At 52.3% G+C, this 21392-nt stretch overlaps 1 protein-coding gene across 1 annotated transcript; it reads right to left on the reverse strand.

Annotated features, from left to right (window-relative positions):
* Positions 1 to 993: 993 nt before the first annotated feature.
* On the reverse strand, positions 994 to 21389 carry ARHGAP1 (Rho GTPase activating protein 1). Its single transcript, XM_005870793.2, has 13 exons — positions 21294 to 21389; positions 16241 to 16422; positions 15922 to 16017; positions 9940 to 10027; positions 5795 to 5926; positions 5329 to 5415; positions 5028 to 5126; positions 4090 to 4197; positions 3934 to 4010; positions 3663 to 3740; positions 3075 to 3203; positions 2811 to 2914; positions 994 to 2688 (listed from the first exon to the last, which is right to left on the reverse strand). Exons 2-13 carry the CDS (start codon positions 16371 to 16373, stop codon positions 2509 to 2511), a joined length of 1311 nt encoding a protein of 436 aa, XP_005870855.2. The 5' UTR covers positions 16374 to 16422; positions 21294 to 21389; the 3' UTR covers positions 994 to 2508.
* Positions 21390 to 21392: the final 3 nt, after the last annotated feature.

The raw sequence follows: 21392 nt of genomic DNA on the forward strand, positions 1-21392 counted from the left end.
AACTGTCACCCAGCTTAGAGCAGAGAAGAGCCATTGAGAGGCTGCCAAAGCCTTCTGTTCAGTTACCTGGACGAGGGCCACAGTGTGCAAGGGGACTAGCTTCCTGGAGCTCAGTGCCAGTGTTTATAACCACCATCCTGACAGAGTGGCTTGATCCTGCAGCTCTGGCCCAGCTCCCCCAGCCCCAGCAAGCAATGACGAGAAAACAGAACAGGCCCAGCTGAGGCCGCATCGCCTCCTGATTGCTATTGGCAGGCAAACAGCTAACTGTTGGAACCTGACCTTGACCACTGTGCCAAGGGAAATTCTGGCCTGCCCTCGTAGTGACAAACCACTTTTTAAGAAAATTGCAGTAAAATACACACAAATGTTACCATCTTAACTAAAGCAAAGCAAAACCTCAAAAGAAGAAAGGAAAATGGGACCTTTCATGGCTCCATGAAAGGACATGGCAGGTGGAAACGGAGGCTCTCGGAGAGGAGATGGGGATGCCCGGTGAGGGCTTCAATCCCAGCTGCTGCACAGGGTGGGACTGTCGCTTTGTTCACCTGGGAAATGGTGGTCATTTAGTTACCACAGGGCACTGTTCTGTGCACATTATTTCTGGTCCTCAAATGAAGGAATGGTCTCAGAGGTGGGGCCAATTTTACAACGATTACCAGTGAGAGCTGGTGGCGAGCGATGGAACGAAGATTCAAACCCTGTCTGAGTCTAAAACCCATGCTGTTGTCCACCAAAGCCCACTCCATTTGGGGGACAGGAGAGTCCGTGGTCAGAGGTTACTCACATGGCGGCTAGTTGGAATGTTGCAGGTGCCAACACTGGAAGGTGACTGCTCACACTTCTAAGCCTGGAAGACGGTCTCATGCCCACTCACAAGTGAACCAGATGAGGAAGGGGGTCAGATGGACTGGGCAGGGACTTCCTGAGGCCCCATCTGCTCTCCCGCAGCCACACGCTTCCCACCCAGTTCAGAAACTCCATGCCCACTTCTTTAATAGTCAGATGGGCAGTTTCCATCTCCATTTTTATTGAAATACAAAAAGTGCAGAGGTGAAATACATGATTGATGCCAAGGAATTCATGAAGTGTGAATGTGTACACTTGATTCACAGTACAAGCCCTTCCCCCAGTCCCCACTGACTAGTGGGGCAGGGGAAGGGGGAAGACCAAATAGATCCATAGGCTCCCAGGATAAGGGGCTGTGAACACCTGATACACAAAGTAGGGCAGAAAGCACAGGCCTGTACCCAGGCTAGAGACACAGGGACTAACAGAACCAGCAGCCAGTCAGGTACCGGGAGTCCTGACACACCAGTGCCCTGGGAGAGCGCCCAAAAGGAGTTGGGCTGGTCAGTGAGGACCCCCATGGTCAGGCTCTAGGCTCTGGCCAAGGCTGTGGGGACAGGGTTACTGTTCAGGGTTTTCCCTACTGCCAGAAGTCAAGACTACAGGAAGGGGGGGCATTCTCGGTGTTCACCAGGAAGGAGTGTAATTAGAAAGGATACAGTTGGAATGCAGGACGGCCATCATCACTGGAATCCAGGTTGTCGGGAAGACAACAGGGCCCGGGACTCCTACTCCCTGGGGAAGGTTGCTAGACCTAACTAGCAAAATCTCTGCCCAGCCCCTCAGGAGTCCCCCGTAGGAGGAAGGAGCCACTACGGTCCTGAGGCACCGAGTCATCTCTGGCCAGAGCAGAGACCAGTGTGACTCCACATCACACAGGACTGCAAGAGCCTTTGGCCTAGAGGCTGTCCTTAGACAAGGCATAGAGGCTGAGCCTGCTCCCCTGCTCAGGTACCCGGGGTGTCTCAGGGTGAGCGTGCTGTCTATCTCTAAAGGATGCAAGAACTCAGCCATGTCGTCCAAGCAGAAGCAGGGGTTAGAACATTCTGGAGGCAGTGCCACTTGGGAAAGCTGACCAGGATGCGTGGAAGAAAAGGCAGAAACAGGAAGCAGACTCCAGGCTGAATTCCTTAGCGGTGGAGGTACCCATGCTGAGGGGAGGACAGAGCAGGGGGCTTGCACCCAGGCCTTCACCCAGACAGAGAGGAGCCTCAGCAGGGCCTGCCTAAGCCAGCTCGGCCTTTCATTCCCCGGCAATCGGGAGGGGGCAGATCAGCCCAGCTACCATCCCACCTGACAGTGATTTTGGCATCTGCAGCTGCCAGGGAAAGAGGCAGGAGAAAGCAGGAAAGGGCTGCTGGAGCCAGTCCTCCCACTGGAAGGGCCAGGGCCAGCTCTGCACAGCCCCACAGGAACCAGGGATCCAAGGAGGCAGGAGAAGTATAAGGCGAAGAAAAATGTCCCATGGTAACAGCAAGGCCTCCAGGGCCGGCGAGGTGGACTGGAAAGAAGGGGAGGAGGAGCTGCCCAGTTGGCTGGCTCCAGCTTCTATCTCCTCGGGCCTCATGACCCCTTCCTGGGCAGGAGTCCAAACTGGGGATCCCAGAGGAAGGGCTATCAGAGAAGGGGGCTGGTGGGCAGGGGCTGTGCTCAGAGCCCCTAGGAGTTAGGGGTAGGGAACAACTCCCCTTGATGGTCCAGGAGGAACTTGGTAAAGGTGTTGATGGGATTAATGGCCTTGAGAGTGATGGCAGCATCCTTGGCCCACAGCAGGTTAGGGCCAAAGACGACAGCCAGGTTAGTGTTGGTCATCTTGTTTTGGTCACACTGGGCAGAAACCTGTGGAGGGAAATCAGGGGGCTGCAGCAGGGCCACAGACCCAGCTCCCACGTCCTGCAACCAGCTACCAGAGCAGCAGGGGCCGGTGCTCCTCCCTCCTTTCAGGTGAGAGGCAGACTCACCTGCACCAGGAAGGCAGTAAGGAAACGAAGCACCTGGTAGTTCTCCTCGGGCAGCGTCCGGAGGACCTGCAGCGTCACCTCCACTCTCTGGCTCTCATCAATGTCTATGAAAAATGGGGGCCTGGGTTACAGGGGCCCAAGGCTGGCTGGCTCAGGTAGCCCTCACACAAGACCAGGGGGGAGACCCTAACCAAACCCGCCTGCTCCGAGTCCAGCACAGACCAGCAGAAGCAGCTCAGACCTGGGATGGGAGAGGGCACTCACTGAGGAAGCCCACTACGTGAGGGTAGAGGTCAAAGGTGAGCAGGGGCTCAGGAAGCTCCCGGAGGAAGGTCTTGAGGATGACTGCTGGCAGGTGCAAGTCGTTGTACTGGTCGAAGTCCACAGGCAGCCCTAGAGGTGGGTGGGGAGGAAGGTGAAGGGGAGCTGGGCGGAGCTGGGAGGCCAGCAGCCCATCCAGAGGCCCAGGAGGCCCCCTGCCCGACCGTCCTCAGACAGCCTCCTCCAGGAGAGCCTCTTGCATCTGCCTTCACCTCTCCCTGTATGACCAGGGGATGCAGACTCAGGCCATCTGGGTGGAGTGGGACTCCCACCACAGTTATTCCTTGTCTCCGAATGATCCTGAACCCAGGACCCAGAGCCTGACCAATGAGGGAGAGGCCTGGAACAGCCAGGTGGGAGTGGTACCATGTTATCTTAGCAGATGCCATAGAACCTTTGACAGAAACGGAACCTGGGACCCTTGTTGATAGGGCAGCAAAAGGCAGGGAAGCCCCTAACAGTCACATACCTGCCCCCAACCCCTCCACCCCAGCGCCCACACGTGAGCTGGACACCCCTGGGACCACTCACCCATGTTATACTTCTGCTGTACCTCCCGTACAACTTGGGTGTTGGCAGACCTTCGGAAAATCCCTTCAGTGGTGAGAGCTGGGAAACGGGGGGCCTGGTGAGCCTCAGAGTTCTAGGGTACATGTAACTCCCCACCATTCCATCTGGGGGTTCCGGTCAGGGCCAGTGCGAGTGCGGGTGCACATGGGACCTCCCAGCCGTGCCTGGCAGCTTCCCGAGGGGATGGGGGACCCTGAGCAGGTCGTAGGGGCAGGTGGGCCCTGGCACTCACCGTGGGCCTGCAGGTGGGCAATAGTCTCTCGGACCACAAGAGGAATGGGCTCCTGCTCTGGGTTCTTCTCCTGGAGGCTGTGGGCACAAGGGCAGTGAGCGGGGTCTACAGCCTGGCCTGGGCTCCAGGTGCCGGGTGCCCCGTTCCCATACTCACTGCTGCAGTGAGACCCCAAACTGCTGGTTGGGCAGTGGGGGCCGTGGGGGCATGGGCTTGGGGGCTGTTGCAGGGCTCTTCTGTGTGGACTTCAGGAAGTCATCATACCTGGGGAGCAGATGGGACGGTCAGGCCCTCTGCCTGGCTCTGTAGACACTATGATAACCCATTTGTCAGGCACTTCCTGGGCTTTTTTTTTTCACACAGGCTAGTTCATTGGATTCATGTAACAACCCAGCTTTGCACAGGAGAATGTAAAGTCTTTAGAGCAGTGGTTCTCAACCTTCCTAATGCCGCGACCCTTTAATACAGTTCCTCATGTTGTGGTGACCCCCAACCCTAAAATTATTTTCATTGCTACTTCATAACTGTAATTTTGCTACTGTTATGAATCGTAATGTAAATATCTGATATGCAGGATGTATTTAGGCGACCCCTGTGAAAGGGTCGTTCAACCCCCAAAGGGGTCGCGACCCACAGGTTGAGAACCGCTGCTTTAGAGAGATCTGATCCGGCCCAGATGGCGTGGCTCAGTGGTTGAGCGTCAACCTATGAACCAGGAGGTCACTGTTCGATTCCTGGTGAGAGCACATGCCCAGGTTGCAGGCTCAATCCCCAGTGGGGGCCATGCAGGAGGCAATCAATGATACTCTCTCATCATTGATATTTCTATATCTCTCTCCTTCCTTCCTCTCAGAAATAAATAAAAATATATAAATAAATAAAGAGATCTGGTCACTTTAAGTGACAGAAACAGAATCTGAACTCACACTCTCTCCTCATGTGCTGTCTCTCAATCATTACATTTGCTTCCTCTGTTTATCCTGGGATTCTCAAGGCTTCCTCTCCCCTGGGCTGGCACACCCCACCCCACAAACGTGACATGCATGTACACAGATGCCATCCAGTGGGCACACACGGTCCCTGCCCAGCCTCACTTGAGCACTTGGCGAGGGATCCCTAGTTGCTCCAGCTTCACGTGCTCGCTCAGCTCACTCAGGTAATTCACATAGAAGATCTTCTGCCCAAACTTGAAGCTGCCGATGGAGGAAAGGGCATGGGTTGGGGAGCGCACCGGCTTCGGCAGGCCTCCACTGTCCCCTCAGCAGCCCAGCCAGATCAGACAGAGGCGTGGCCCCAAACGGGTGTGTCCCCAGGATGCTTGGCCTCCTCTGGCATCTGCTTCAGAGTTCAAGGGGAAGCACGGGGAGACCACCATCCCGCCCTCGGCCGGCTCACCTAATGAAGGGCTTAAAGAGGATGAGCAGGGTCTTGATGAACATGGTGGGGTGCACGATGTACAGGGCCTTGATGTTCTTCTTGTACCTGTGGAGGTAGAGTGGGAATTCAGGAGTGGGTGTGGCACGGGAGACACAGAGTATGTTCTTATGTACATCTTCTGATTTCACTCCTTATAGCAAGCCTGCAAAGTACCATTGCTGCCCCATTTTACAGATTAGGAAACAGAGGCTCAGAGAGGTTAAGTAACATGAAAGGTCACAGAATGAGTAAGTAGAGAAACGGATTTGAGCCCAGGCGGTTCCAACTTCAGATTCTTTGCATTTACCCAGGTGTGAGCACCTGACTTCCCCTGGCATGGAATAAGCTCCTGCCCAAGCACAGGGCAGCCCAGAACCTGGCAGAGCTGCTGACTCCAGAGCCACCTGCTCCAGGCCCTGGAACCCACCCCTGGGCCCCAACCCACTTTCGGTCAAACTCCCGGTAGGCATCCCGGAGCCAGCTGAAGGAGGGCTTGTTGTCGCTGGTCAGGCCGTGGTGCAGGTAAAGCAGTGTGTAGTCACTCTCCACGTACTGGTCCAGGGTGTGCTTCAGGTACCTGCAAGAGAAAAGACCTGCTCAGGCCTGCCCTGTACACAGGTGGGGCCCCTTAAGACAGAACCTGGTGCCCCAGGAATCTGCTTATATCAAACCCCCTCCCCAAGACCCCTGGCCCTGCACCATCCATCCTGGCTGCATCAGCAGTTGCCATGCTGTTGTGGAGGGGTTGGGGCTGGGCGGGGCAATGATAACAACAGCTCTCAGTTTTGAGCACTGACCAGGAGTCTGGAGACCAAAACTCTAACTGGAGCCCTCTCACATAACTGCAGTAAACACGGGAATAACATTTCCCTCACAGGATCGTCAAATCAATAATAATGATACCATTTATCAATATTAAGCTTTTATCGTCTGCCAAGCACTTAATATCTCATGCCTTCCTTGTAACAATCAAGGCTGATATTATCCTCTTCTTACACGTGAGGGCAATGAGGCTTAGAGAGGTCAAGTGCATACCCAAGGTCACAGTTTATGGTGGAGCCTGGAGGTGAATTATCTAACTCCAAAGCCTGCGTTTTTGGTTTTTTTTTCAAGTTGGTTTTTATTGATTTCAGAGAGGAAGGGAGAGGGAGAGAGAGAAACATCAGTGATAAGAAAGAATCATTGATCGGCTGCCTCCTGCATGCCCCCTACTGGGATCAAACCTGCAACCCAGGCATATGCCCTTGACTGGAACTGACCCTAGGACCCTTCAGTCCACATGCCAAGGCTCTCTGTCTGCTGAGCCAAACCAGCGAGGCAAGCCTGCGTTCTTGACCACAATGCAGCTCTCCCACTTATACTAGAATTCCTAGCATAGGCTGTAAAACACTGCCCCTGAGAGGGGACCGGGGTGGCCAGGGGGTCCCCGTCCCTGCTCCAATCACTGGGCTTTTCGTGGACCAAAGAGCCACATCTCAGATTCCCTATGCTCATAACATATCTACCACTCCAAAAGAAACACACATAGTATAAAGAAAATGAACAAGGAATCCAGAAAGGAAGGAGTACAGTGGAATGCCCTTTCTGGGTGGCCAGCCCCAGGCCTCAGCAGGGTCACTGCTGGAGGCTGGGAGGCAGGAAATACAGGGGCTTCCAAGGGGGTAGGGAAAGGAGAAAGGAACCTGGCAAAGTGCCCAAGGATGAGACCAAGTGTCCAGGTACCTCCTGATCTACCCTAGAGAAGGTAACGTACGCAATGGTCCATGGGTGCTAGGCTCGGCCAGCACAGGCAGGCAAGTGAAGTATCTAAGGATGAATTATTACTCTGATCCCAATCACTATTATTACACAATACGTTACCCCTTAGATACACTGAGCACTTTACAATATGCAAAGAAAAGTTTTTCACATAAAAAGATGGCATTTTGCAACTAAAAAATAGCAATACTTGTAGTGAAAATACACTCATCCTTTGATGGATGTTACGACCTCTAGGAGGGCAATAAAGTGATATCTATCAGAAGCTATAAAATGTTCCTACTCTTTGACCCTAAGAAAGAAGCAGAGATGAACAGAAACATTTTTGTAGAAGGCTGTTCATTGTAGCCTGTTTTATAATGGAAAAACAGCAACAACTGAGCAGCAAGCTAGCTATCCAACAACAGAGAATTGGTTAAATAAATCACAAGACATCTATAAATAGAATACCTCACAGGATGCTCCTACAGACAAAACCAATCTGTGAAGTGAGAAGTCTGAACAGTGGTTGCCCTTTGTGGTAGTGACTAGAAGAGCGAAGGGAGGTTTGTGGGAGGGGCTGACACGGGTGGGTTCAGTTTTTCAAAATTCATCAAGTACACATAAGGTTCACTTTTCTGTATATATATCATATGTCAATAAAAATTTTTAAAGGATGTCTTTGATGAATGTTTAATGCTCAGAAGATAAAAACATTACATAAGATACAAAACTGACTATAGAGCCTTGTATATGTTATAGGAAAAAATAGGAAGCAAATACACTAAAATATTAACAGTGGTTTTCTCTCTGGGTGATGGGGTTTATGGGTGACTTTTTTGTATAGTTGTATATAGTTTTCTTTACAAATGAATACAATGGCATTTCATGTATATATCTTATCTAATGCCCACAATAACCCTGTGAGGTGGGCACACTTCTTATTTTTATGGGGCTCAGAAGAGACCCACCCCCAAGTACACAGCTAGTAAGAGGCAGAGCGAAGTCTAATCGGGCTTCTGCATCCAAGCTGCAGGCACTTTCTGCTTCAACCCCGAGACCTGGGTGACAGCTGGGAAAGCCAAGCTAGAGAGAATCTGACAACCAGAGGACAGGCCTGACCTTTGATGGACGTGCCTCTCTGCTCCCTGTAGGGACTGTGACCAGGTCAGATGGGGGAGGGGAGATCTGTGTGGGACAGAGGACAGGATGGCAGGGGGCTTCCTGAAGCCAGAGAAAGCCCCAGAGTGGGTGCCCCTCACCCACCAGGCTCTCTCCTGAAAACCGGGTGCTTTCCCATTCCCACCCTCTGACTTCCTCCCATTCGGGCTATTATCTGGCCAGGAGTCTCTCCACTGCCTTGTCAGATGTGATAAAACAAGAGGTGGAGGGGGTGGAGGGACCCGTGACTCAGTCACCCTCAGGCTGAGCTCCTTGGCCTACTCTTGGACTGCCTGTCTGAGAAGCTGGTGGGAGGAGGGTTCAGGAGGCCAGAGAGAAAGACGGAACACGGCTTAAGACTGGCCCTGGCTCCCTGGGGCTACAGAGACTCGGCAACCAAGTCCTTCCCCTTCAGCTACTGTACCCTTGGGCTCTCCGGACCCTCACCACACCCTACAGGCACAGAGCCATTCAGAACTGCAAGGAGGTGGTATGGGCAGTGCAAGCATTTTCAATTTCAGGAAGTGTTTTCAACTGGTCAGGGAAGAAGTGCAAGACCATAGCTGTACACACAGTGAGGAGCACAGTAGGGCTCTGCCTCCGTGGAGTCCCGCCCATGCTGTGGGCCCCGGGCTGGCAGCCGTGGCTCAGTAATGAATGTTTATTGGAACAAGGCTTGTCAAACTCCCGCTTTCTTTTTTATTTTTTTCATGTTGTTAAAGTACCTTATATGGTAAAACTACAGCAGACATATTTTTTGTTCGAAGAGGGAAAATAAACGCTCTGGTTCTAAGGATGATGTAAGCAGCCCCTGGCTCCTCGATGGCACTGCAGTGTAGGCTGACTTCCACCACGGCTTCTGCAGCCTCAGTCATTCCCCGCAGCTAAAACCACACTATACTCGCACACGAGGAAACAGCGCAAGTGGAAGCACCCCCTGTTACCACTGGCACCGTAGGAACCAACATGTACTCCAAGTGGCAACAGGCAAGTTGAGAAGGAAGCTGAACCAGGGCAACGAAGCAGGCATTACTACAATGACAACGGTATGGCCGATCAATTCTGGAATTGCCCACTTTCAATATAATTGTGAGCTCCACGGAAGCAGGAATCTTTCCTGTTTCTTCATGGCTGTGCCTGGTGCCAACAGACACAGGTGACAGAGCCCCGGCAGGAACCTCCCCGTGGCCGCCACATTCAAACCCCCACTTTCAATCAGCCTCTGGCCTTGCATCAGGAGATTTCAGACTAACCAGAGCTATTTTATACATAAAGCCAACAGAATCCAGGCAGGTACAGACGCCAATGGCACCAAATAAGATAGTACTACTTATGCACATAATGGGGAACTACAACCACATTGGATAACCAGATTAGCCCTCACATTTGGACAGGATTTTACTTTTCCAAGCATTTTCACACACAGTATCTTCACTCCTGCAAGGAAGGAGGGCTGTGTGAATATTCCCTAGGAAAAGTGAAGAAAAAGAGACTTAAAAAGACGAAGACACTTGCCAAGGTCACACTTTCCAGGACTAAAAACTCCTAGCCCAGGACTGACTCCCTCAGGAGGAGAGGGAGGGAGGGAGGGAGGGAGATGGCCCCACACAGGGAGGGACAATAAGGAAAACAACATCAGGCCAAACTGGGGATCTGGGCACAGGTCCCACCACCTTCCATATGGGTACTCACCCCAAGAGCTTGCTGTGGTCCAGCTGGTGGCTGGGAGGCATTCGGCAGGCACTAAACACAATGATCTTCCGCCCATACTTGTCATCTCCTAGATGTGGAGAAGATGGAGCATGGTGGGTGAAAGATGAACCGAGAGAAGCAAGCTGAGGGCCTGAAAGGTGCCAGGCCTGGAGACCTGTACCAGTTAAGACAAGGGCCAGAGCGGGCCATGCAGATGCACCTCTGGGAAGCTGCCTGCACTTGAGGGGGTGTCGCTGAAGGAAGAGGGACAGGTTGCTCTCAGGGATACTGGGCTGGGGTATAAAGAAATAACATGACTTTCAAAAAAAAAAAATCACACCTGGTGGAATCAAGCCAAATGTCCATCAACGGATGAATGGGTAAGAAAAGGTGGTATATCCATAAATGGAATACTGTTCAGCTATAAAAAGGAATGAAGTACTGATACATGCTACACTGTGAATGAACCTTGAAAACATTATGCTAAGTGAGAGAAGCCAGTCACCAAGAGCTACACATTGTATGACTCCATTTATACGAGTTATCTAGAATAAGTAAATCCATAAAGACAGCAAATTAGTGGTTGTCATGACCACTAAGAGGGCAAGAACAGAGACTGACTGCTTATGAGTACGGGGTTTGTATGGGTATGGGTGAAATTCTAGAAGTACATGGAGATGGAGATACACAACATTGTGACTACTAAATACCACCAAATTGTACAATTAGAAATGGCTAATTTTATGTCACATCCTTCAAAGCAACTGTTTTGCCAAGGAGTCACCTTAAAAGTCACACTTATTTCAGAAGCATCCCCTTTAAGCAGTGTATATTTGGAAAACCTCACTGAGGAAATCAGCCTGATTATACAATAGTGTCTCTCTCTCTCTTTCTTTTTCTTTGTTAATCCTCTCCTGGGGATATTTTTTCCATTGATTTTTAGAGAGGATGGGAGAGGAAAAGAGAAAGAGAAAAACATTGATGTGAGACACATTGATTGGTTGCCTTCCGCACGTGCCCCAAACAGGGCCAGGGATTATGCCCTTGACCAGAATCAAATCCTTGACCCTTCAGTCTGCAGGCCAACACTCTAACCACTGAGCAACTGGCCAGGGTAACAGTAGTCTCATTTTGACCACTAACAACACTTTCTGATTTTATTAGAATTATTAACCACACCTGCCTCTAAATTCTGGACATTTCTAAAAATCATATCCTTTCTCATTAAGGATATTCCAAAGAACATGAAATTGAGAGGAGTGTGTAACGCTGTGGGAAACTGTTCATTTGGATGTAATGTGTCTGGGATGTTTGTCCAAAGCTAGTCATAATTTGAAGGCCTGACCATCTGACTTTGTCATGAAACCAAGATGCTCCTGAGACGTATGTGTTTCCTCCCTAAAAGTGAGATGTTCTTCCAGGTCAGCATGGATCAGGAACCCCAAGCAAAGATCAATGGGGACAAGACCTGGTCCCTACCTTCCCTTCGGCTCTACCCTCATGCTTTTCCAGAGCACCAAACCACACTTGCCTAACCCTGATTATTTCGGAGGCAAATAGAAAGACTACTGACAAAACACACGAAGTGCAGTGAGTCTGTCCTCCATCTCCCTCTGAGGACTAAGGATCCCCCAGGCCTTGCTGAGGGTCTTCTCCGTATTTAATAAGCCATGACCTTGATGATGCTTCTTGGTCAGTGACTTCACTCAGGAGTCAGCGCTTTTCCAAAGTGGTTGCCAAGGCTCTGACTCTGTTCTCTAGGGCTGGGGCCAGCATCTATGGAGAGGCTGAAGGAGGCTTCTGGAATGTGGGCTAAGTGGGCCCGGTCCCTGCAGGCCACATTCCTTGGAATGGCTCATAGGATTGTCCAGGCTTGGCTCCTGCCTCTCCAGGCTCACACTGTGCACACTTCTGACAAAACAGTGTTCGCAGCCCTGTCCACAGTAGGCTGTTTCTCATGCTAGACAGACCTTTCTCTAGACAATTTTGCCCCCCTCCTCTAGGCTAACTCCTCTGAATCCTTAAGACTCATCCAGGGCATAATCTCCTTCTAGAAGCCTGTGTCTTCTCCTCCTTTCCCTAGACAAGTCAGCTGTCCCTTTTCATGGCTCAAGCATGAACCATTATCCATGACGCTCTGACTCTCCCGTGTAATTGTTTATGTGCCTGTCTCCTCTACTGGCATGTGAGCAGCTCCATCTTTGAATCTTTCATGCCAGTCCAGAGCCAAGCATGTGGCAGGTGTTCAATAAATGCTGGTAGTCCGCGCAAAGACACCAGTCAGAACTACATAGTATGCACATTCTATTTCTGAGTTTGTTCATGACCTCTAGGTCATCAGACTGCTTTAGGCAGTGAGTTTCCCATAGTCTGGGGCAGAATTTCTCCAGACTTACAGGCAGAGAAACCTCTGCAAGCCTGTGTGAGGGGGAGAAGGTGCAGTTCATCTGGAAGCAGGTCTATTTTGATGAACCGGATACCACTTGCTCTCTCATACCCTAGCCTAGATCCTGGTGTTGGGTTCCTTCCAGGCCAGTGGGGGAAGGGGCAGCCTCTGGGGTCTACTCTGATTTACTTCCCATGGGATCTGACAGGAGATCGAAGAGCAGACTAGGGCAAAGGATTAGACTGGCCAGCCCAGCCTCATGTACAATCTAGAGCTTTAGAAACCCCTGGCCTCCTACCACGAGCCTGTGAAGGGAGGGACATCATTTGCCTACTCCCCTCTAAACAGGAAATGCCCCGGATGTGGGGTAAAACCCTGGGAGGAGCATGGGTATTACAAGAGATTCTTTCTATGCCTGCCCCCAACAGTAAGGCAGCGCTCATTGGCTGGCAGACCTGAGGACCTAGGCAGGAAAGAAAGTCTGAGTTCACTGGGATTTGGAATTTGAAGAGCTAGTAACTGGTAAAGCAAGCAACTGGGGTGAAGGACCAGAGCCTGTGCTCCATCCACCAGAGCCTGGCCCAGCACCTGTACATGGGAAACTGGATCCTCAACCATGGCTCCCCTATGGGCACCCACCAATGCCATGATGTCATATGTAAAAATATTACAAGCACATGCATGTGTTTTCTAGGGCAGTAGGTCTACACTTTTCACATTCTCAAAGACCAGCTTTAAGAACCACTTCACTGGACTGGACACTCCTTGTAGGAAGGAGTGTGTATTTTCCCTCATTGAATCCTCAGTGCTGACTAGGAGGCTCAATCCGGAGCAGATGTTCAAAAAAGGAAGGTTGAACGAAGTCAGGATGGAGGTGGGGGACAAAAAGAGGAGTAGTGAGGCAAGACCCCCCCGACAGGCGAGGAATGAGGTATGGGCAACCTGAGGGTCTCGCCCCCACCCTCCCCGAGTGCCCAAGTCCTTCGGTGACCCAGGCATTTGCCAGCAGGCAGGGTGACTGCTGCTCCAAGAACGTACGTAACAAGGCCCAGAACTCTCCTCCTGATCTGAGAAGAGAGTAGACTTCTGCCCTGGAGACTGAAGGGACAGGAGGAGCCGGGGCAGCACTAGTGTTCCCAGAGCTGGGGGAGGGCTCAATGAGGAGGAGGCGCAGCCCTGTGGAAAGCACCAGGAAAAGACCAGCCGCCTGAGAATGAAGCCTGTGCATTCCCCAGATACCGATCAAGAATTCTCCTCCCAGGGTAGCCTGGGTGTTAATCAGCAACAGCAGCTCCTCCAGCAGCCATTCTGGGAACTGCGGGCAGCCAGGCCAGCCACCAGCCCCGCCCACAACCTGCAGGGCAGGCCCAGGAGAAGGGAGGTGGGGGCTGGGCAAAGTCCTGGAGCCGGCTCATATATCTGTTATATTGTTAAACTGTCAGGAATATTGCAAGCCAGTTGACTTCAATAGCTTGTTCGTAGCTTGAGATCTGCCTTGGTAGAAATTTCAAATGGTACAAACAATAGCCTTTTTTTCCCTTTCAGGAGGGCCACGTCTGTCAGCACACCACCGGGAAGAACCCATGTGGACTGAGTTCAATGTGACAGTGGAGCATAGCAGGCTGCAGAGGAGGTGGGGACCTAACCCAGCCTCCATCCAGGCTGCAGAGGAGGTGGGGACCTAACCCAGCCTCCATCCAGGCTGCAGAGGAGGTGGGGACATAAGCCAGCCTCCATCCAACATGGGCTCTTTCTCTGGTTTCTAATGCCAGGAAGCTGGCCCCCCAGGAGCTGGTCACCATGGTCTCATCAAACAGGTCTCACTCTGGCAGTGCCAATCCAAACTCCTCTCAGCAGTCAGAGAGGCACAGGCATGGGGGCCAACCCCACCAGAGGGGCGCTGTGCCTGCAGCACTCAGCTCAGGCTTGAGGAGCCAGCCTGCAGGCCAGGCCATTGCTCAGAGCCAGCCAACCCCCTCGCTACCTCTGTGGACAAGGCCCCGCCGTCCCTGAAGCTCCTTTCCCTTAGGTTCTGGATGTACTGCCACACAGCTGCCACCCATAATTCTTTGCTATTTCCGGCTCCCAGGCACCGCCCACTGCCAGCTCCCTAGAGTGGGGCTGCAATTAAGCGGCCCCAAGAGCCCTTCCTGATCCACAGCCCAGAGGCCACAGCCCAGAGAGGCCAAGCAGGGAGAGCCAGGAACACACCTACCTGGCTGGGCCCCCTCAGGCTCATCACACCCTGGGGAAATAGAAACATGTTGCAGCTCTGCTTGCAGGGGAACAGGGGTCGCCCCTGGGGAGAGGAGCGGCCTGCTCTCCTGTGACCTGGCCACATAGGCCAGGAGGATGTCAGGATAGATCCTCCCCACTCCCCCCATGCCCCAATCAGGTGCCTCTCTGGTAGTGCTCCTTCACGTCAGGCACCCTCCTCTCTCCCCCCATGCCCCAATCAGGTGCCTCTCTGGTAGTGGGGAGAGACAGTTCTGAACCTTCAGGGGACTGTCCTGTGCCCAGGTCAGGACCAGATCAGGAAAGAACTCAGCCTTGCTTCTGTTGGGATGAGAGAGGCCACAGCCAAGGCCCCCAACCCAGACCTGAGCAGGATCCAGGAACACAGATGTCATGGGAATGCCTCTGACATCAGGGATAACCTCTGAGCCCAGATAACTGAGGAGAGGCCAGATGCATCCAGCCCCCGCAGCCAGCACCGCACTGGGTCCAGAGACCATGTGCTCCCTGCTCCCCTTGCCCATTCCAGTGACTCAGAGCAGGGCCATGTGTCACTCTTGCTTATAGCTGCCTGGCCTCACCAAGGATGGACGACCATTAGGAAAAAGACAAAGAATCTTGCAATTAATTTCCTCTATTAGCAGTAGGACCCTGAGGGCAGAAACCAGGGCATCAACATCCCTGCTACCTCTCCTGGCCCTGGAGTCTTCTGGGTACTGCATTATGAACAGGAGGGTGGGAGCACATGGAGGCCAGACCTTGGGGCTACTCTGTACCCATTCTCAACAGGGTAACACACCTGCTGGGAACCTGATGCTCCGGGGTCATGTGGCCCCTGACTTCGACTTCCTTGGAGGTAGGAGGGACTGGCACCTGCCTGCTCTCCAGTAACTGAGGGAGTAGAAAAGCTGGCATGAGGGCAGAGGAAAGGGAGGTGAATGACCACGTATTCAGGGCTAGTTATGTACTCTGGGCTAGGCCCTGACAGACATTCACTATTGCAGTTCTCTCAACAGCCCTGTCAGGAAGAAATGAGTTCAGAGAGCAAAGCTAGAAATCAAACCAGGGTTTTCTAACTTCAAAGCCACTAGGCCACACTGCCCCCCACAGACCATCCGCCAATGGAGACAGTGCGGTCACAGTTTAGGAAGTGGTTGCAGGTGAACAGACCAAGTGGCCACCACAATCAAGTGGTAAGTTTAAAGAATGGTGCTAAGGAGACCCAGGGTCAGGGGTCAGACCACAGAATGGGCATGGCCCCTCCCCGAGTCCCTTCCCTTACCCTGTGGTACAAGAGACTGGCTTCCTTAAGCCAGGAGTGCAGACTATGAGGAAAAAGGTGCAAAATTGGGTGCGCTTACCTGCCACCTCCACAATCTGGTGCCGGGCGATGTCATAGTAAGGGTCATCCCACTTCAGGTGTGTGACAGGTTCTGGGGAGCTGCTTTTGGAGTCATCTGAGGAACATGGCAAAGTCAGGGGGTAGTCTGGGCTAGGCTGGCCCAGTGTTCTCCCTGAGACTTGTGCTCTTGGGCCCTCTTCCCAGGAAGGCTTGTGCTCCTAGCCCCACGCTGGGGCTGGTCAGCTTGCCCCCATCTGCCCTCCCAGAGTCTCCCTCCAGCAGGAAGGGGTCTCCCCATCTAAGGTGCCTGTAGCTGCCTGAGATCCAGTGGTACCCACCTGACTTGGGAAAGTCGGGCATGTCATCTGAGGGCCAGTTCTTCTCATCAATGGAGGCCAGCTTCAGCTGGTTCAGAGCCTGGCTGGTGTCATCCAAGGTCAGGTCATCCTGCAGCTCTGAAAGTGGGTCCATAGCTGAGCCTGTCCCCGACAGCCTCGCCCCACAGAACCTGAAGAGAAACCTGAGAGAGGCGGTTATAGGTGTAAAGAGGGTCAGCAACACCCTCTTTATACCTGTAACTGCTATAGCAAGCCTCCTACCCCACTCTTTCCTCCCCCAAGCTCCCCTGTCCCTGAACACTTCTCATCCTTGCCAAGAGTTCCATGTAGCTTCTGGTTCTTCTGGAGCCACAATTGTCTGACATGTTGCCAGAAAAGGCAGCTGGGCAGAGGATGGCACAGCTCAGCGCCTGCCTTCAGATTCTCCAGCTGGATGGGGAAGAGTCATGCCAGGCCCTGCACTACCTACTGCCCCGCTGGTTCAGTCATATAGTCCCAGCTGCAGAGGCAGAGGTCCGTGCCTCTCTCCTAAGGGGTCAGAGAGCACAGAATGCTTCCAGACCCTAGTAGTTATGGGGTAGAGGTGGTATAAAAATCTAAGGAGCATATGGATGCTCCAAACCCCAAAAGGTCAGATGTGGCCCTGGCTACTCTATCTTTGACCCTTGACTTGGGGAAGAGGAGGTGGCCAAAGACCACAGGGGCCTAGAAAATAGGCCTCTGCTGGCTTTGCCCAGGGAACCAGGAGCAGAGGATGGAATCTGCCTGCCAGTCATAGCAAACAATCTGCAGGGTCCTGGGGGCTCCCAAGCCCACTCTAATCTGCGAGAGCTCCAGGCGCTAACTTCAAGGTGGCTAAGGTCAACAGACTGCCCCAAGGGCTGGAGGGCACAGATGGGACAGGGGGAAGTGCATGGCATCATCAGAATGCTGAGATACAAGAGGTGAAAAAGAGAACAGCAGCCAGAGCAGGCAGGGAAGGAGAAGAGCCACTCCGAAGCTGGGCTTGTCCAGGTCTGGGGTCTGGCCATGAGGATGTGGGCTGCACGCAGCCTGGAGGCAGCACTTTCTGCCCTCAGCCCTAATGGGAAGCACACCCCTCTCTCATCACAAGCTCACCACCTGGGCAAGGGAGTGCAGCTTCAATTCAATCCAGTCAGTCCAACCCCAAAGAGGCTGCTCTAAGCTTGCTGCATTCCTGGAGTCCAAAAAATGACATATATGGTCAGAGAACCATCAGGGCAGATAAGGAATGCAGACGAGACCCAGGCACGGGTAGGAAGACAGAATTGCCACCGGGGATTCAGACCCTGAACACCTCGGGACTCGGAGGTGGCATGACAACCTCCTGCACATGTCACAGCCAAGGACTCTAGATGGTAAACTGGTTCTGCGTAACTAGCAACAACCATCCTGTTACCAGGGCAACTATACCGACTCAGTGGCAAAAGCTGTTTCAAGCTCCTGAGCCAAAGCTGAGCAGCCAAAAAACAACAACAAAAACCCCCCACCTTTTTCCTCTTCTCCTTTGGTCTTTTTTGCTACCCTTATTCACTACTGCTGCTTAACGCCAAATGTAAGTCCCTTCCCAAGAACACAAATGAAGACTCTCTCCTATTTGGGAATGCATTTCTCCTGCGGAGTGCTGCTGTGCCCCTCACTCGCTGCAGAGGCAGAGGTCCGTGCCCCTCTCCTAAGGGGTCAGAGAGCACAGAATGCTTCCAGACCCTAGTAGTTATGGGGTAGATGTGGCATAAAAATCTAAGGAACATATGGATGCTCCAAACCCCAAAAGGTCAGATGTGGCCCTGGCTACTCTATCTTTGACCCTTGACTTGGGGAAGAGGAGGTGGCCAAAGACCACAGGGGCCTAGAAAATAGGCCTCTGCTGGCTTTGCCCAGGGAACCAGGAGCAGAGGATGGAATCTGCCTGCCAGTCATAGCAAACAATCTGCAGGGTCCTGGGGGCTCCCAAGCCCACTCTAATCTGCGAGAGCTCCAGGCGCTAACTTCAAGGTGGCTAAGGTCAACAGACTGCCCCAAGGGCTGGAGGGCACAGATGGGACAGGGGGAAGTGCATGGCATCATCAGAATGCTGAGATACAAGAGGTGAAAAAGAGAACAGCAGCCAGAGCAGGCAGGGAAGGAGAAGAGCCACTCCGAAGCTGGGCTTGTCCAGGTCTGGGGTCTGGCCATGAGGATGTGGGCTGCACGCAGCCTGGAGGCAGCACTTTCTGCCCTCAGCCCTAATGGGAAGCACACCCCTCTCTCATCACAAGCTCACCACCTGGGCAAGGGAGTGCAGCTTCAATTCAATCCAGTCAGTCCAACCCCAAAGAGGCTGCTCTAAGCTTGCTGCATTCCTGGAGTCCAAAAAATGACATATATGGTCAGAGAACCATCAGGGCAGATAAGGAATGCAGACGAGACCCAGGCACGGGTAGGAAGACAGAATTGCCACCGGGGATTCAGACCCTGAACACCTCGGGACTCGGAGGTGGCATGACAACCTCCTGCACATGTCACAGCCAAGGACTCTAGATGGTAAACTGGTTCTGCGTAACTAGCAACAACCATCCTGTTACCAGGGCAACTATACCGACTCAGTGGCAAAAGCTGTTTCAAGCTCCTGAGCCAAAGCTGAGCAGCCAAAAAACAACAACAAAACCCCCCACCTTTTTCCTCTTCTCCTTTGGTCTTTTTTGCTACCCTTATTCACTACTGCTGCTTAACGCCAAATGTAAGTCCCTTCCCAAGAACACAAATGAAGACTCTCTCCTATTTGGGAATGCATTTCTCCTGCGGAGTGCTGCTGTGCCCCTCACTCTGTGCCCCCCTAGTCCCCTTCAAGCTTCTAAGGCAGGCAAACCTCAGTCTTGAGGATTCCACCGCTGATTCATCTACATACTCCTCCCTACATTCAACCAGGAGGCTGTGAGGGCTCCGCCAAAGGCCCCCTCGCCCCCCAGCTGGATATTAGGGACAGAATGCAGCTCAAAGTAACCCTTCTCCAGACTTGAGCCTTTTCTCCTTCCCTTCTTTCTGGCATTTCCCAGGCACCAAGTGCTCCCTCAGCCCTGCCCACAGTGGGTGCTTGATGCAATGAAAAAGGCAGGGGATGAGGTATTTGGAGAACTGGATTACAGTCCTGCCTAAACCAACGAGTTGCGAAGATGCTGGGCAGTCCTTTTCCTATCTGGTCCTAAATGTCCTCATCTGTAGAAGTGACGGCTCCTTCCACAAATATAATTCTCCAGGGTCCCAAATACTGTGCTGCAGTGAACAGCAGGATTAGAAGGAACAGCTGGTAGCTGAAGTATGTGTGAGGGAGACGGTCATCCTCTACAGTTTGAAAGGAGAACTGGAAGTCCACCTCTTTTCCAGTAACTCCTCTATTTTGTCAGTTCTCCCAGAACTGACCCCTGCTCCCCCATAACCTCCTCTTCCAGAATAACTAATCACAGTTGTTCCCACCTCCCAGCCCCACTGGCCTCTCTCACCACCCTTCAACCCACAGTTGTTGCCCCCTGTGAGCCTGGAAGTTTAGCTCCCACTCAGTGGGAGGGTGAGAAAGCTAGTGAGAGGAAACTCTGACATATAGTGCAAGTAAGTATCCTGGCTGCCTCAGACTCCAGGCATCTACAAGCCCTGCTCCACGCTGCAAAATACTTCTTACTGGGAGGTTGTTTTCCCTTCTCAGTAGGTAAAAATCTCAAGATTCACTTTAGGCAGTTTTTACCTACAGGTTTTAACCTTTGTAAGTCTGGACCGCTCCGAATTACTTACTTATTCATTTAAAATAATTTTTAAATTGATTTCAGAGAAAAAGGGAGAGGGAGAGAGAGATAGAAACATGCATGCTGAGAGAGAATCGTTGGTCACCTGCCTCCTGCACACCCCACACTAGGGATGGAGCCTACAACGCAGGCATGTGCCCTGACCGGGAATGGAACCGTGACCACCTGGTTCATATGAACCTCTGAAATTCTGACAAAATTTGTGGTCTTTTTCCCTAAGACAGATCAGCACTTGCTTGAAATCTTGTATGCAATTTTAAGTAGTTCGCATGCCCTCTAAGACTCTCTGTTTATGAACCCCTGACCTATTCAGAATTACATCTGACACATGTAGCTACTGAATTAATCCACCTCCTAAGTGGAGAAGGGAACCAACATTTGTTGAAGGCTGTATAGCACCAAGAACTGGACACAAATTACCTTTTAACTTTACAACAGCATCTAAGAGGCATGTACGACTGGGCCCATTTTACAGTGTGAGGACAGTGAGCGCCAGGAAACTAAGCAAATTGCCAACGGCCATACAGCAGAGTCAAGATTTTAATCCATGTCTGTCTAAGGTGGTCTCAGTGTGCAGGGCAATCCCTCAATATTTCTCTAAGTGACTGTAATTCATTCATGCGATTCTCAAGATTCAGAGAGGTTCCACAAAAACAAAACAAAACAACAACAAAACACCCACAAAATAAAGCCTCTCCCCTAATCTCCTCCGAACGTAACTGAGGTAACAACTTGAAATCGCATTCTCTGGCGTTGGGATCGTCCTCCTAGGAGCTCCACACGGTGAAAACGCAAATCCTACAACAGCAAGACTTTCAAGTACAATCACGTTTGCACAGAGCGCCATGGTTTACAAAATCCGGATTGGGTGCACTGATTATGAAACAGAGAAGAAAGCGTGGCCTAATAGGTGGGAGGGTGGAACACTTCCCCCAAATTTCTTTCTCTTCGCGTTTCGCCAGATCGGGGCAGCGAGCCTTTTCCTTCCCAGGGGCTTGCTCGAGGGCAGCGATCTGACCGGGACTCTGCACCAGGGAGGGCAGGAGGAAGGCAGCGAAGGAAGCTGAGTCCTCTCTCTGCGGACCCGTGAGTGGGGCAGAATTCCCGCAGCAGGAAGGCCAGGCTCCCAGGTCCCGTTCTACCCCTCCTCCCTTCCTCGGACCCTCCCGGTCGGGACCGCAGCCCTACAGACAGCCAGGCCCGGCCCTTCCCTTCCCCCATCACCACCCCGGGAGACCCCGCGCCCAGCAGCTCACCGCGGTCGCGCTCCGCTCCTTTTGCCACGCCTGTCAAAGCTCGGCAAACATCCGGCTCCGCTGCAAAACGGGAACCGCCTCCTCCCCGTCTCCTCACTG

The sequence above is a fragment of the Myotis brandtii genome, unplaced genomic scaffold (genome assembly GCF_000412655.1).
Source record: "Myotis brandtii unplaced genomic scaffold, ASM41265v1 scaffold324, whole genome shotgun sequence".
Classification (NCBI taxonomy): domain Eukaryota; kingdom Metazoa; phylum Chordata; class Mammalia; order Chiroptera; family Vespertilionidae; genus Myotis; species Myotis brandtii.